The sequence below is a fragment of the Pteronotus mesoamericanus genome, unplaced genomic scaffold, assembly GCF_021234165.1.
Source record: "Pteronotus mesoamericanus isolate MK-2021 breed Mesoamerican mustached bat unplaced genomic scaffold, CSHL_Meso_final contig_1, whole genome shotgun sequence".
Taxonomy (NCBI): domain Eukaryota; kingdom Metazoa; phylum Chordata; class Mammalia; order Chiroptera; family Mormoopidae; genus Pteronotus; species Pteronotus mesoamericanus.
Genome location: NW_026554998.1, coordinates 2,734,922 through 2,749,180, shown reverse-complemented (window position 1 = coordinate 2,749,180; position 14,259 = coordinate 2,734,922). Strand labels below are relative to the sequence as shown.

At 67.1% G+C, this 14,259-nt stretch overlaps 2 protein-coding genes across 2 annotated transcripts in view; one reads left to right on the top strand and one right to left on the bottom strand.

Annotated features, from left to right (window-relative positions):
- The first annotated feature begins 974 nt into the window (after positions 1 to 974).
- AP5Z1 (adaptor related protein complex 5 subunit zeta 1) lies at positions 975 to 10,681 on the top strand. The gene is made up of 17 exons (XM_054594846.1): positions 975 to 1,075; positions 3,749 to 3,886; positions 4,068 to 4,254; positions 4,589 to 4,733; positions 4,954 to 5,066; positions 5,423 to 5,591; positions 5,869 to 6,009; positions 6,311 to 6,348; positions 6,416 to 6,578; positions 7,010 to 7,188; positions 7,743 to 7,885; positions 8,256 to 8,402; positions 8,954 to 9,065; positions 9,188 to 9,285; positions 9,677 to 9,809; positions 9,878 to 10,092; positions 10,335 to 10,681. Exons 1-17 carry the CDS (start codon positions 1,035 to 1,037, stop codon positions 10,603 to 10,605), a joined length of 2,433 nt encoding a protein of 810 aa, XP_054450821.1. The 5' UTR covers positions 975 to 1,034; the 3' UTR covers positions 10,606 to 10,681.
- A 2,221-nt stretch (positions 10,682 to 12,902) lies between these two features.
- Positions 12,903 to 14,259, bottom strand: part of RADIL (Rap associating with DIL domain) — a 44,997-nt gene continuing 43,640 nt past the window's right edge. Inside the window, exons 13-15 of the mRNA XM_054572136.1 lie at positions 13,984 to 14,111; positions 13,518 to 13,657; positions 12,903 to 13,169 (exon numbers count right to left, since the gene is read on the bottom strand). Coding sequence (XP_054428111.1) covers positions 13,064 to 13,169; positions 13,518 to 13,657; positions 13,984 to 14,111 — 374 coding nt within the window. The 3' untranslated portion in view covers positions 12,903 to 13,063. The remainder of the gene's footprint in view (positions 13,170 to 13,517; positions 13,658 to 13,983; positions 14,112 to 14,259) is intronic.

Below are 14,259 nucleotides of genomic sequence, written 5' to 3'. Positions count from 1 at the left end.
GTTTCTTCAAGTGCAAAGCGACACACACCTCCCTCCCGCTGCCAACACACACACAGAATGTTCTGCAGATTCAGTGCCATCAGCTGCGGTGAAATCAGCCTCTTTTCGCAGGGCCGGCCATTTTCACAACTGAATTACGACGAAGCTGGGGTGTTTATCCTCCCCCACTACCTCTGACTTGGGATTTAATAAAGGTATTTGTCGCAAATACATGTCATCAAACTTCTCAGCAGCACTTAAAACGACCTCTTCGTCTCTTGGCCTCTGAGGCACCGCTCCCTCCGATTGCTTCCCGCTTCCCTGGCCACTCCTTAGCTGGCAGTGGGCAGAGTGGCTTCAACGCCCCGGAGCGCAGCTGCTGATCAGACTCCCCTCCACATACAGGGTGCGACCTTGGCCCCCCTCAACCACTTTTTCAGCGTAAGGTAGTTCAGCCTTCAAATTGTAGTAAATGCTCCTCCGAGCTGTGCCCCGGGTTAGATGCGCTCAATGGTGCACAGTTTTAAGCGCGCGGCAGGTTTTCCAAAAAGACGGCTTGCAGCCGCGCCCTCCGCCAGCTCCTTCCCCTTCCTGCCGCAGCCACCACCGCCGACTGCCGGGCGGGGCCGCAGCCCGCAGCTCGCAGCCTCAGCGTTTGCGGAGTAGTTCCAGGTCGTGCCGAACGGCACCCCACGCCCTGCGGCGCTGTGTTCATGAAACAACCCAGAACTCGGGCCCTGCGCGTCCACCGGGAGCTGTCCTAAGACCCGCGTGCCCGGGAGCCGAGGTTCCGGGGTCTCCCGGTTCCGAGGTGCCGCAGTACCAAGCTGCCCGGGTGCCGCGGTTCCGGGCGGCCCAAGACCGACGGAAGGCGCCCAGAAGCCAACCAGGATAGGCGTCCCGGGCGCAGAGGCCCCGCCCCGCGAAGCCCTGCCAAATCCCATTGGTTGGCGGCCTGCCCGTTTCTGCCCACGTGACGAGGCACGTGACGACACCCGGAAGCCAGACGGGCTCCGTGTCAGGCTTGAGGAGTCGCCAGCGGCTGGGGCGCCGGGATGCTCTCGGCGGGGGCAGAGAGTCTGCTCCGCCAGGCCAGGTGCCCGCGCCTTTCCCTCCGGGCACTTGGTGGGGGTCTCAGAGGGAGGCCTGGGCGCGGCGACTTGGAGGAGCCCGTCTGGCCCCGCTTTAGAGACTCGGGGGACCGGGAGGCCTCGCCGGCCTGGCCCGGGAAGACGAGGTCCGGGGCGGGTGGAGCTGGTCCCCGGAGGTGGCTCCTGAGCAGCGTCCTGAGGATGACTGGGAATGCGGTGGTGTGGGGTCCCCGCTGATTGTTAGGCCTGAGGCTGCTGCAGCTCAAGAGCACAAAGCCACGGAGAGGCTGTGGGGATGGAGCCGTGGGTTTTACCATTTAGAAAGATGGCTCTCCCGCGGGTACATTGGATGGTTGAGACATTGGCCGCCGCCCTCTGCCCGGAGCTGGCTCTGGGCTCCCGCTGACCAGCCGATAGCTCCTTTCTCACCAGCTAACCAGTGATGGGAGGACTAAAACCCCGCAGTCCATCGGTCTGAGGCTCAGTGCTTACTTGTTTATTAGAGGAAAATGCAGCCAGAACCACAAGCCTATGGTAAAGTGAAAAGAAAATTAGATTCTAAGCTGGACCAGTTGGGAAAGATGGGGGTGGTTGAGCCTGCAGTGGTTCTAGTGGAGAGATGTTCTTGAGTACAGATTCAGTTCTAAAGGCTGTGAAGAGGGTAAAAGTCTTCTGTGGTCACATGACCCTTGAAAATCTGCAGGGAATGCTTCGCGGATTTGCAGTGCCCCCTCCCAAGAAGCCCCCCAGAGCCTGTCTTCCCTTCAGTATCCGACAGGGGCTCCAAAATTCAAGTTTCAACATTGCAGTTCAAGTTCTGATACTCTAATCCAAGTCCACGTGAATTTAGGGGCTGCATTCAATGAAAATATCAATAGGTATCTTTAAATACTCACACTTCACTCAACGTGGGACCCGCTCACCCCGGCAGTCTCACAGACAGACACGCAAGAACAGAGAACCACTCAGAGCTCCGCTGAGTTTCCTCTCCCGCCTCACCTTCTACTTAGGGTCGCCCGTTCGTGGACTGGACGGTGGAAGGAATAGCCCTTGCTGTTTAAATTGCTGCTTCTCTGTCTCTGTCTTGGGTGCATGGGGGGTGTGAGTTACCCAGTTTCTGTCGCTTACTGTTTGGGGAAAGTTATTAGTGATCAGGTCGTACTAGCTTTCGCTGTCGATTGTCCTTTAATTAAGCCTGTGGGTTTTGAGAGCACTTTATATGGCTAAGGTTTGGGAGCCAGGGTTTGGAGTGAATTTTAATTTTCAGGTCTTTCAGAGACAGAAAGCAAGGGTGGAAAAAGGCATGGGAAACATCCCTTGTAAGTGAAAGAGGAGGTGAAGAAAGTGGGGTACGGATGGGGGTGTACAGCCAGGGCTGGGAGGTTCCCAGAAGGACAAGAGCTCACCTGGAGCTCAGCACAAGTATTTCAGGTAGAGGACCCGCAGGCAGGGTCAGCAGCTGGAGGGAAGGGCCTGGTGGCTCCCGGGACGTGAGGCGGGGGCCAGGACCCTGAAGTCTCGCTGGCGGCGGCAGGAGTTGGGCGTCAGAAGCCGTGGGGTGCTATGGAAGGGGTGGGGCAGGCGGCCTTTTGGAAGGAATCCTGTGCTTTGGAGGCCGTCCTGGAAGGGGCTGATTTGGGAGGAGGCGCAGCACCATTCCAGGAGGGAGTCCCCTGATAAATGCGAGACAGCCTGGTGGCTCCCCCTGCAGTCTCGTCACCCCAGTTGGAAACAGCCCTGGGCTGCGCCTCTGGAGGAAGGGGTGGGAGGGAGGTGAGGAGCGGAGGCGAACCCGTTGGGTGTGGTCTGCCAGCCTTAAGTAAGAAAGGGGACGCCCTAGGGCCCCCACTTTCAGGTGTTTGTCGTACCTTGTCAGTGCCGGAGGCCGGGAGCATCTTGTCTGTCTCAGTTCAAGGTTTCCTGAGCTCACACATCTGATCAGCTGCCGAAGGGACTGAGTGGGCTTCAGCCACGGCTGGGGGGGCACACAGGGAGGGCAAGAGCTGCCCGGGAGTCCCCGATACACTGACTCACGGCGTGTTACTTTTTTCTTGCTTTTTGGACTGGAGTAGAAACCTACAAGCAGCTTCCATTTTGAGACCCTTCAACATCTCAGCTGTTGTCAATGCTCAATACGTAGGTACTTTAAATTGGCAAGCAAGTTAAGTATTAGAGTCAGGAACTCTAATAGGCTTACCTTACAATGCGCCCTGTGACCTGCTGGGTTGAACTCTTGTTCCCAGAAGGTAACGGCTCCCTGAAGGGACCTTTTGAAAAGCAGCTTCTTGCAGGTTCGATCCCCCTTACTTTTGACTCCTAAGCTCACTCAGTCTGTGTCAGTGCTGCTCCTGGAAGAACAAGATCCCAGTGTGTGGAGTCTCCATCAGGAAGGTTTATTGTCACCGTCTGGGGGTGATGGGGTCCCCGACAGCCCTGTCCGGCAGGGGACGGCAGTGGCCCCAGGGAGAGGAACTAGGTCGGGGACCCAGTCAGCTCGTTTGTCGTGAGAGGCGTGTGGACGGCAGAACTGCCTTGCTCCCCTGACACCCAGGCATCTGCTCAGAGGGGTTCTCCCTGCGGCTGCGGCCGCGGCCACTCTGGTGCAGCCCGGGACGCACCCCCGGACCCTCGGCGCAGCCCCTCGATGCCAGGCTGCTGACAGCGTCTCCTCGGTTCAGGGAGATCCAGGACGAGGAGCTGGAGAAGTTCTGCTCGCGGGTCAGCCAGCTGCTGCGGAGGGAGGACCCGGGGCCCGACGCCGCCCAGGCCCTGCGGAGGCTTTTCCTCATCGTCTCCGCCACCAAATACAACAGGAAGTGAGTGTGGTCGTCTTTGGGCGTGCCCGGCAGGTGGCGTTTGAGTCTGTGTCCCCTTAAACCAGTGCGAACGGTCCCACCTGCCCAAGGGCCCCGGGGGCGGGGGGCGGTGCTGGGGGCCGGGCGCGCTTGCCGTGGCATGAGGTGACGTGGCGCGTGCCCTCCGGGTCCGGCTGCCCAGGCTGGAGAAGACGTGCGTGGACTCGCTGCAGACCACGCTCCTGCGGCCCTCGTGCCCCGAGCAGCTCCAGCTTCTCTGTGCCGCCATCCTGAGAGAGACGGCGCCCTGCCACAGCCTGAGCCTGCCCTGGGGCCACATCCAGAACACGCGGCAGCTGAGCTTGGTGGCCTCCGTGCTCTTGGCCCAGGTAACGTGACCGTCTCCGCCCAGGCTGGCCTCCCTGCCCGAGGGGCCCTGGGGCCCTGGAGAGGAGCCGTGCCGGTATGCGGTCCCCACGCTGGTGGCCCCAGCCACTGCTCCTGTATCTGGACCAAGCGGAAGCCCCGCCCCCTCCCCAGTCTCCTTCCTTTGGGGGGGGTTGTAGGGAAGCAGCCGGAATGCTGTGAAGGCTCATCCAGGCCCCCGGGCCCAGGCGGCCCGGGTGACCTCCGAGACGGCCACGAGAGGGAGCGTGACAGCACCCCGCTGTCAGCGGGCGCCCCTTGCAGGTGTCTCAGACCCCGCCTTTGTGTGATTCTCAGGGTGACAGGGCGCAGGAGGTTGGCAGTGTGGGCCAGCGTGTCTTCAAAGTCCTTGAGAGCCGGCAGCCCGAGGGGCCCAGTCTGAGGCCCCTCCTCCCGGTCGTGGCCAAGGTTGCCAGCCTCGCCCCGGGCTCCCTGCACGAAGGTACCCGCCCCCCTGAGAGGCTGGGGACCCCCGGGGCGGGGGGATGGGTGGAGGCTGTTGCATCTGGGTGGGCAGGGGGGGCCTGAGAGCGCGGGGCTCGGCCGGGAGCTGCTGCTTTGCAGGAAGACCTGGGCGCCCAGCGGCCGGAGTCTGCGCGGTGTCTGCGGGGTGTCTGTGAGCTGTGCCTGGTTTCCCACAGCACCGTCCCTGCCCCCTATAGGCCAGATCAACCTGCTCAACAGGCGGCTGGTGGACTGGCTCCGCTACGCCAGCCTCCAGCAGGGGCCGGCACACCCCCCCGGCGGCTTCTTCTCCACGCCCAGGGCCCGGCAGGTGAGCTGGGGGACGCTTGGAGTCAGGGGTCCCGGGCTACCTCAGCCAGCCTTGCCTGCAGGGTCCTGTGGCTCCTCCTACCCTGTCTTCCCACCTTCCCTGGTTCCAGAATGGTCCTTCCTTCCCGTCTCCACCCAGCGTGGGGTGGGGGCAGTGCCTGGGGCCCCAAGCCCGTGGCACTCTGGGCACCTGTTGAGGCCAGGCCAGCCGGCCGGGGTCACTTGTCTCGCAGATGCCCGCATTTACGCACCTCGCAAGGGGTGGGCTCCCCAGTCCTAGGCGGTCAGGGTGGGCCAGGCCTTCCGTTCTCAGCCGGCCCCTCCCCGAGTGCGCCCGCGCTCCCTTGCCTCCCGCAGCCGGGCCCTGTCACCGAGGTTGACGGAGCCGTGGCCACCGACTTCTTCACGGTGCTGTCCGTGGGCCAGCGTTTCACGGAGGACCAGTGGCTGAACGTGCAGGCCTTCTCCATGCTGCGGGCCTGGCTGTGGCGCGGCGGCCCCGAGGGCCCGGGCGCCCTGGACGCAGGTGAGACCCCGGGGGCAGCCCCTGGGAGATGTGGGCCCCTGGGCCCCTCCCGAGACAGGTCGGGGGGCCGTTCTGGGTGGCCCCTTCAGACGTCCGCGCGGAGCCCCTTCTCCGGTCTTGCCAAAGTGGAAACCTCAGCTGCACTGCGGTTGTCGGGGCGGCGCAGGCGGCCGGGCAGGCCACACTGCCCTAGGCCTGGTCCAGGGACACCTGCCGCGGCGGCTCTCCCAACGTCCCCTGGGCCCCATCCCGCTGAGCGGCTGGGCTTCTCCCGCAGACGACAAGTCGGAGTTGGAGGGCTCCGCCCTGTCCGTGCTGACCGCTGCCTCCGCCGCCAGCCGCCCGCTGCACCCCCAGGAGCAGCTGCGGGAGAAGGCCTTCGAGTACTGCCAGCGGCTCCTGGAGCAGAGCACCCGGCGTGAGTGCTGGCGCCGCCCCTCCCGCAGGGCTGGGTTGGGCACGCAGGGAGCCGGGCCCCAGCGGGGATCCTCCCAGGGACTGAGCACGGGACACCCCGTCCCCAGCCTCTGCAGGGCTGCGTCCCCTGCACCGGTCACACCTCCCCTGGGGACGACTCCACCAAGCCCTGTCCTACCCCCACCTCCCCCAGGGGGTGGTCCGCCGTCCGCTCCTCGAGCTTCCGACCCCCCTGCGCCTTCCGTTTGGCGGTCGTGATGCTGGCCCACGGACCGGCCACCCTCCTTCCTTCCTTCCCCCAGGAGCCCTGAGAAGGGGGGACGCGGACCTGCAGAAAGCGGTGAGTGCCCGGCACGGGCGGGGCGGGCGGGGCCCCACCTGCCCCCTGACATGGCCTCGGTCCGCAGTGCCTGGTGGAGGCTGTGCTGGTGCTGGACGTGCTCTGCCGGCAGGAGCCCTCCTTCCTGTGCCGCACCCTGTCCTGCTTGAAGGCCCTGCGCACCCGGCTGTGCGCGGACCCCGCCTGCGTGCGCGCGCTGCTGCCGCTCGCCCAGTTCTTCCTGAACCACGGTGAGCCCGCCGGGCGGCCAGGCCTGTGGGGGAGCGCCGTCCCGGCCGGGCGGCCTCGCTCTCCCGGCTCCCCATCTCTGCCTGTGTGTGGCGTTGCCTCGATGGACAGTTAGCACCAGGTGGTGGCAGTTTTAAAACAGATTTATGTAGTGAGTTAAAATGTTACCAACTCTGTGCCACCCTTAGAACTCGCTTTGCCATCGGAGTCATCAGCTCCCAAAGAACGTGCCGCCTCACGCCCCTCGGCGGGGCAGCCTGTGGCCTCCGCCCCTGGGAAAGTGGGACACAGCTCAGCTCGTGTTCCCGGTGTCGGGCGGACGTGTCAGAGCCTCTGGGGTGCTAGAGACACGCAGGCCACAGACAGGGACCCGAGACCCTGGGTGGCGCTCCCCAGCAACAGGGGCGTCCTCAGGGTGACCTCTGCCTTTCAGGGGACGCAGCGGCCGTGGACGCGGAAGCCACCTGCCAGCACGTGTTCACCCGGGTCCCTTCTGAGTTCTTCCACAGCCCGATGCTGGCCTTTGAGTTCGTCCAGTTCTGCAGGGACAACCTCCCCCTGTTGGGCAGAAACCTCAGCACCCTCAGGCTGAGCTTCCCCAGCCTCTTCAAGGCATGACGCACGTCCCCGGGCCGGGGGCCGGGGGGCGGGCACAGTGTCCCCAGGCTCCGTGCCGGCGGGGGGCTGGGGGCGGGCCAGCCGGGTGTCGGTCACCATCACAGGTACACTGTGTCACTGTCCGTCGGGCTGGTCCTTCTGGGAAGGCCTGTGTCGGGGCTCCCATCGCGTAAACCTGCGTGGAGCACCACCCTCGCCCGCGTGCTTGGCCCTGCAGTGCCTTTGGCTTTTGGTGTGTCTTCTGTGACCCGTGGTCACCGCTTGGCCTTTTTGGAGTCATTGGAAACTTAGTCCCTCATCGGGAAAATGACCGCAGTGACGTGAGGAAGGCCGTGGAAGTGTCGGCACAAAAGCGAATGCAGAAGCGAAAAGAGCAGTAAAAGACAAATGTGGGAGGGGACACTCTGAGGGCCCTGGGTCCCAGGGAAGTGGGGAAAGGCAGGGGCCAGGCAGACCCCGGCCGACAGCAGCACCCCCCGGACAGCCTGATGGGGTCGCGACCCGCTGGCCCCTGGGGCCCGCCTGAGCCGCCCCACCTGTCCCCACAGCTCCTGGCCTGGAACAGCCCGCCCCTGACCGCCGAGGTCGCGGCGCTCCTCCCGTGGCTGGCCGACGCCGGCACGGCTGCCGAGATGCTGCACGCACTGCTGGACCTGCCCTGCCTGACGGCCGCCTTGGACCTGCAGCTCAGGTGACCAGCCCGCACGAGCCAGGAGGCCCGACCGCGCCCACCCCCTCCCCTGCCCCTGGCACAGGCCCCTCCTCCTGCTGCCCTGGACCTTCTGCCGCCCAAGTGGAGCGCGCCCTGTGCCCCCCTGCTGCCGGCAGCCCAGAGCCCCCAGCCAGTCCTCTGTCAACCGTGCCCCCCGCCCACTCGCAGGTGCCGGGCGCGGCCCTTTCTGGTCGCCCCAGGGCTCTCCACTGGGCCAGGGTGCTGCGCTGGCACAGGGACGCCTGCTCGTGTCTTTCCCTGACTGGGCGCCGGGAGGGCAGGGCCGCGTCCAGCCCCGGGCCCGGGCTGGAGCCGCATCTGAGCCTGGCCTGCGTCGGCCCACTCGCAGGCTGTCACCAGCTGCGTCTGCGTCGGAGGGGCCGCTCTGGGACGCCTCCATCAGGGCCCCCGGCTGCCTGGAGGCCCTCCGGGACCCGCAGCTCCAGGCGCTCTTCCAGCACCTCCTGCGTGCCAAGGCCAGCGGGACCGTGGAGAGGTAGGCCCTCCAGCTGGGGACCCCTGGGCGGGGCTGTGTGGATGGGGCCCCGGTGCCCCTCGGGCCTCACGCCGGCTTGTCTGGAGAGACTGTGGCCATCACTCTGCCCGCTGGGCAGCGGCCACAGTGCCAAGCGCACGGCTCGTGGCGGCATGAATCAGTCTTCGTAACTTGCGTGGCGGGCGTCCCGGTGACTGCGTTCCACTGATGGAGAAACGGAGGCTTTGCACCATGGGAGAGGAGACCTGGGACGGGAACAGGGCTCCCCGCCGCAGCCCCGTGCTGCCCTCCCTGGGCCTGGGGCTCAGGGCCGTCCTGAGGAGCAAGAGGCCGAGGACGGAAGAGGGGCCCGGAGCGCGAGCCGCACGTGGTGTGGGGCGACCTCCTTCGACGAGGGCGAGCCAGCAGCTCAGGACTTGGTCCCGGCCGTGGCGCCTGGACCCCGTCTTCCTGCCAGCAGCGGCCGGAGGGCTCCAGGGGCTGCATGTTCAGGACGCACCAGGCAGGTGGGGGCGCAGGGGGCACTCAGCAGGCTGTACCTGTGCCCCCAGCCTGGCGCCCCTCCACCAGCTGCTGCAGCCCATGGCCGGCAGTGCCCGGGTGCTCCAGTGCGCCGCGGCGGTGCCCGCCCTGCTCCAGGCCTTCTTCGCGGCGGTGGCCCAGGTGAGTCCGCTGCCCGGGTCCCACCGCTGCGGCCCCGCGGCCGGGCCGGCCGGGCCAGGCAGAGCGAGGCGGGAGGCGTTCCTGCCAGGGGGAGGCTGAGCCCTCCTCACTGTCGACCCCAGTTCGCCGACGGGGCCCTGACCGACCAGCTGGCACGGCTGCTCCTGGAGAGAAGTGACGCGCTGTACCAGGTCCCAGGGTACGCAGCCCGCGTGCACCGGTGAGCACCTCCCGTCGTCCACCCGGGGCCCTGCCGCCCCGTCCTGCCCCCGCACCAGCTCCACGGACCCGCCACCTGGGTCGTCTCCGGCCGCTGCAGGGCTGCCACCCAGCGTCGTCCCCAGGCCCAGCCTGGGTGCCGCCCAGACCCTCTGTCCCAGGTCCAGAGTGCCCCTCCCCTCCCCGCAGAGCCCTGCAGACTGGCCGTGCCCTTTCTGAAGGCCTGATACTCGCACTCCACTCAGAGGGCAAAAGCCGAGAGCAGAGCTGTCCCAGCCCCTGCCCGAGGGTTCCTTCTGTCCGCCTGCCGCCTCCTGGCTCCCACCCCGGGTGAGCGGTGGGGCTGGGGTCCGCGAGGGGCGGCCTGCAGCCCCCAGTGTCCCCTCCGGCAGGGTGCTGAGCTCCCAGTTCCTGGCCCTGTGCAAGCAGCATCCCCCACTGGTGGTCGAGCTGGCGAAGGAGCTCCTGGAGTTCGTGGGCAGCGGGCGCGGAGTGCGCAGCGGCGGGCACATGCTCACATCTGTGGTAAGGCTGGGCTGCCCGTCCCCTCCAGGCACGTGGGCCTGGGCAGGGCTGAGGCGCTGTCCCCGCAGGTGTGGGCCGTCGGCGAGTACCTGTCGGTGAGCTGGGACCGGCGCTGCACCGTGGACCAGATCAACAAGTTCTTTGAAGCCCTGGAGGCTCTGCTATTCGAGGTCACCCAGTCCCGCCCCTCGGCCACCCTTCCCAAGTGCCCCCCTCAGCTCATCGCCACACTGATGACCACGCTCACCAAGCTGGCCTCCCGAAGCCAAGACCTGATCCCCAGGTACAGGCCAGGGTGGGAGAGGGGACCTGCTGGCGCCCTGTGGGGAGAAGGGGGCGGCGCTGGAGGCGTCCTGGTCCCTGAGGCGTCAGCACGCGGGACCCGGGGCACGTGTGGGCAGCGCGGGCTGGGTGGGCGCTGCCTCCTCAGTTCTCCGTGCCAAGGCCCCCAAGCTGGGCACCGTGGGACCCCTCGCCATGCCAGGGCTGCGTCCGCCGCTGACCGCTGGGCTCCCTTGTCCCCAGGGTTTCTCTGTTCCTGTCCAAGATAAGGACCCTGGCCCAGGGCCCCGCCATGGGCTCCCTGGGCTGCAGGGAGGACGCAGGAGCCATAGGCACGCGGGCCACCGAGCTCCTGAACCTGCTGAAGATGCCCAGCGTAGCCCAGTTCGTGCTCACGCCCAGCGTGGGGCTGTCCGAGCCCCGTTACCACCGCGACACCAACACCGCCCTGCCACTGGCCCTGCGCACAGTCAGCCGGCTGGTGGAGAAGGAGGCGGGCCTCCTGCCCGGGTGAGGGACAGTGGCCAGGCAGGTGCCCGCTGGGGCCGAAGATTAAGAAGAACCTGGTATCAGGACCCAGCCAGAGCGTCCGCGGTCAGAGAGGAAACCGGGAGCGGCCTGAGCCCGGGGTGGCCCGGGTGCCATGCCTCGGGGCTGGTCGAGGCCGCCACGCCTGTGTCTCCGAACCCTCCCCTGGCGACCATGCCCAGCAATGCCGATAAGCAGCCCTGGTCTGTGGCCCTAGCACCGGGGGCTGGACGCAAGTGGCGGGGAGCGATTCCGCCAAAATAAACCTGCTCTGGAAGTTCCTGTGTGGACAAGGCAGGACTGTTCCCTCCCTCCGTCAGCCCCCAGAGGAGGGGCCCGATACAGGGCCCGGGAGGGGTGGGGTAGCCAGCAGACAGCCCAAAGCTGCTTTCGATCTGGGGCGCCATCGGGTGCTGCCCGAGAGCTGGCCCTGGGGCGTAGGGGGCCTGGGGGGCGGGACGCCTGGGGCAGCGCCCTCCTTCCCACTCTGCACGTGTCAGGGTGTCCTGGGAGTGGCGGGTCGCTGATGCCCGCCGTCAGGAAGGACGCCAAGTGGCCCCCAGAGGGGACAGCTGACGTGGGGGTGCGTCTAGCCAGTGCGCTCCTTCGCTGCGCCTCCCTACGCTCCTGCACAGCTCAGAGGCGCAGGCGCGGGCTCCGGGGTCTGCTGGGTGGGCTGCGGGTGCTGTCACCTCGGCCAGCCTGCAGCCCCCTGCCGTGAAGAGGGAGGGCAGACCCACCAGGCAGGAGGCCCTCACAGGCAGGGCTCCTAGTGACCGTGACACCTACCGCCGAGGGCTTTACCCAGAGTGTGTCCGCGTTCGCACTGGGATTGTCCTCAGTGGGGAGACGGTCGCTCTGCTCCGCTCCGCTCCGCAAGGAGGGGAAAGAAACGGCCGCTTCCATTCAAAGTCCCCGCCCACCCTGCAGGTCACTCCTCGGCCACCAGGCGGTGCTGCCGCTCCGTGAACCTCGAGCCGCACCCCCACCACCTGCCGCGGCCCCGCCCCTCACCGGCAGGCCCCACAGGCTCCGCCCCCGGCCCGTGCACCGCCCCCCCCCCCCGCCACGGGCGCTCCAAGGACACCCTGAGTCCCCCAGGACAGCGCAGACCCTGCCCGACGCCCTCCCTGCCCACTCCCACCCCGCTTGGCCCTCGGGACTAGCGTCCAGGGGCCGGGGTTGCGGGTGTTTATCTGGGTCCCGCGGGGCCCCCACTTGGCTCCGCAGCTCGCAGCAGTTCGGCGGGGTCGCGCTGTGTCCCCTACCGCAGTGTCGCAGTGAGGGATGAGAATGGCAGTTCCAGCCGCCAGCCTCTCTGAGCTCGTGCGCCCTCTGAATTCTGTCGGAGCTGTAGCGTTTCTTTCCTCTTATGTTCAATCATACATTTAAAATGACTTTAAAAAATACATTGACCCGGCATTTGGGAACTGCGTGGTGGGAGGCCTCGGCCAGGCAGGGGGTCCCGGGGCAAACACGGACCCGCAGCCGCCCGTGCGCCTCTCCTCTGTGCCCGCGAGGGGGCGGCGCAGGGCCCAGGAGCTGGGGACCACCAGGACACTGTCATGGGGGGCGCTCCCCTTGCCACGTGCGGGCTGCCTCTGCAGCTGAGTGGCAGGACCCCTAGTCCCCAGGGTCTCCGATCCCCTCAAAAATGAAGGCCCCGGCCCAGAGCCTGGCCATGGGTTCCCCGTGCTGCGGGGAGGACACGAGCCACCCGCTGCTGAACCGGCTGAAGACACGCAGCCCGTGTGGAGGTAGGCGATCCAGCCCATTGTCACTGCAGCCCCGACGCGGCCCTGCCGCTGGCCCTGCGTGGTCGGCCGGTCGGCCAGTCGGCCGCAGGTTAACAGCCTGGCACCAGGGCCCGGCCGTGGCTGCCGTGGGCAGAGAGGGAGGCCGGCGCTGGGGTCCTGAGCCCCAGAGGAGGCCCGCACCCTGCAACCTTCCGGGCACCTTGACCGCGGCTAAGCCCGCCTCCCAGGGGCAGCCTGCACGCGGCAGGGGCTCTCGCCTTTCCCCGGGGCCCGGCCGCCCCATCCCGGAGGCCTCTGCTGCGCCTCGTTCCCAGGCGGGGCGAAGGTGCACAGTTGGTTACAGCCATCCCTCCGTCACCATGTCCCCGCGTGCCCCCCAGCCTCTCCCACGCTGGCCGGCAGGGGATGAGCCCTGTGGTGCCCCCACCACGCACCCCCGGGGCAGCCCGGCACAGCACCCACCCCGGCTCCATGCACTGCCCGAAGTATGAAAGATAGTTTATTGAACCTATGCGTCCCCATTAAAATTCTCCAACATAAAAGCTCTGTAACAAACATCACAACTCAGTGTTATCTGTCATATAAATAAAATATACAGTAAGATGTACATTATCCACAGGGTGAGGGGCGGCCAGTGTCCCGAAGGGGACGCACCCGCCGCGGAACAGGCTGCCGAACTTCCGGGCCTTAGGGCGGGGGCGAGCGGAAGCGGATCTTCTTGGCTGTTTCCGCGTCAGACTTGGCCACCAGGAACCTCACCTTCGCTCCCCCGTGTCGGATCAGGTCCACCGCCCTGGGAGCAGCCACGGGGTGAGGACCGTGTGCACCAGCACCCCAAGGGGGCGGGGGTGGGGGGGCAGAGCCTCCAGGAGGTGCCCGGCGAGGGGGACCCGAGCCCCCGCCCCCAGGGGTCCCCGGGGCACGGGGCTGTGCGAGGGCCAACCCCCACCCCAAGGCGCTAGACCCCTGGTCGGCAAGACGGGAGGAAAGGGGGGAGGTGGCCACAGAGCTGGGCTGGGGGCGTGGCCTCTACGTGCTCCTCTCTCAAGGGGGCCACGGCAGGGCTCCTCCTGCAGGCGCACTGCCCGGAGTGGTGGGGGAGGGGTACCTCGGGTAGCTGAGTGCCTGGGGGTGGGGGTACCTCAGGTAGCTGACGCCCGCCAGGCTGCTGCCGTTCACCTCCAGGATGCGGTCGCCCAGCGACAGCCGGCCGTCGGCAGCCGCAGGGCTGCCCGGGAGCAGGGTCTGGATGTAGAGGCCGGGGGCGCCCAGGGGCGTGTGCTGCGGGGGACAGAGCGGCCTCAGGGCTGCGTGGGCCCCACCAGAAGGGGGGCCCAGCGATGGCCACCTCAGCCCCCCGCTCAGCAGAGGGGCCGGCCGGCCCAGGGCCGTCGATGCATCTGCAGCACCAGGCGCTATCCGCCCCCCCAGGCCCAGGCAGGCGCCCCGAGGCCGGGGAGGGGCTCCTGCCCAGGCCTTCCCCTCCTTTCACACTCCGCGGAGAGGCCCTGCCAAGCCCCTGGTCCCAAGTTCCCTCCGCCGGTGACCGGTGGCCGTCCTGGGTACGCAGGACACCATCAGGGCACAGGAGCCCCGGGGCCACTCACCAGCCCGTCGATCAGGCCCATCCCCAGCCCAGAGGGGCCTCGCTCCAGCTCCAGCAGGAAGACAGAGCAGAAGTCCTGGGTGCTGGAGGGGGCCGGCGGGGGCTCGTCCTCGGAAGCCGCACAGTCTCCTGGGTGGGCAAGAAAAGGGGCAGGTAAGGGGCCTGCGCCTGCCCCCAGAGTCCAGGGCCCTGCCCTCTGACCCTCCCCCTGCTCCAGACCCCTGGCCCTCAGCCCTCTGTGCCGAGGGCCCATCCCCTGGGGGTCCCTTCCTCCGCC

What these genes read in the sequence shown, in the direction of transcription:
- AP5Z1 (XM_054594846.1), top strand. Translation starts at nt 1,035, where the DNA reads ATGCTCTCGGCGGGGGCAGAGAGTCTGCTCCGCCAGGCCAG. An exon ending in ACGCGGACCTGCAGAAAGCG is followed by an intron (nt 6,349 to 6,415) that starts GTGAGTGCCCGG and finishes CTCGGTCCGCAG; the next exon opens with TGCCTGGTGGAGGCTGTGCT. An exon ending in GCCTTGGACCTGCAGCTCAG is followed by an intron (nt 7,886 to 8,255) that starts GTGACCAGCCCG and finishes GCCCACTCGCAG; the next exon opens with GCTGTCACCAGCTGCGTCTG.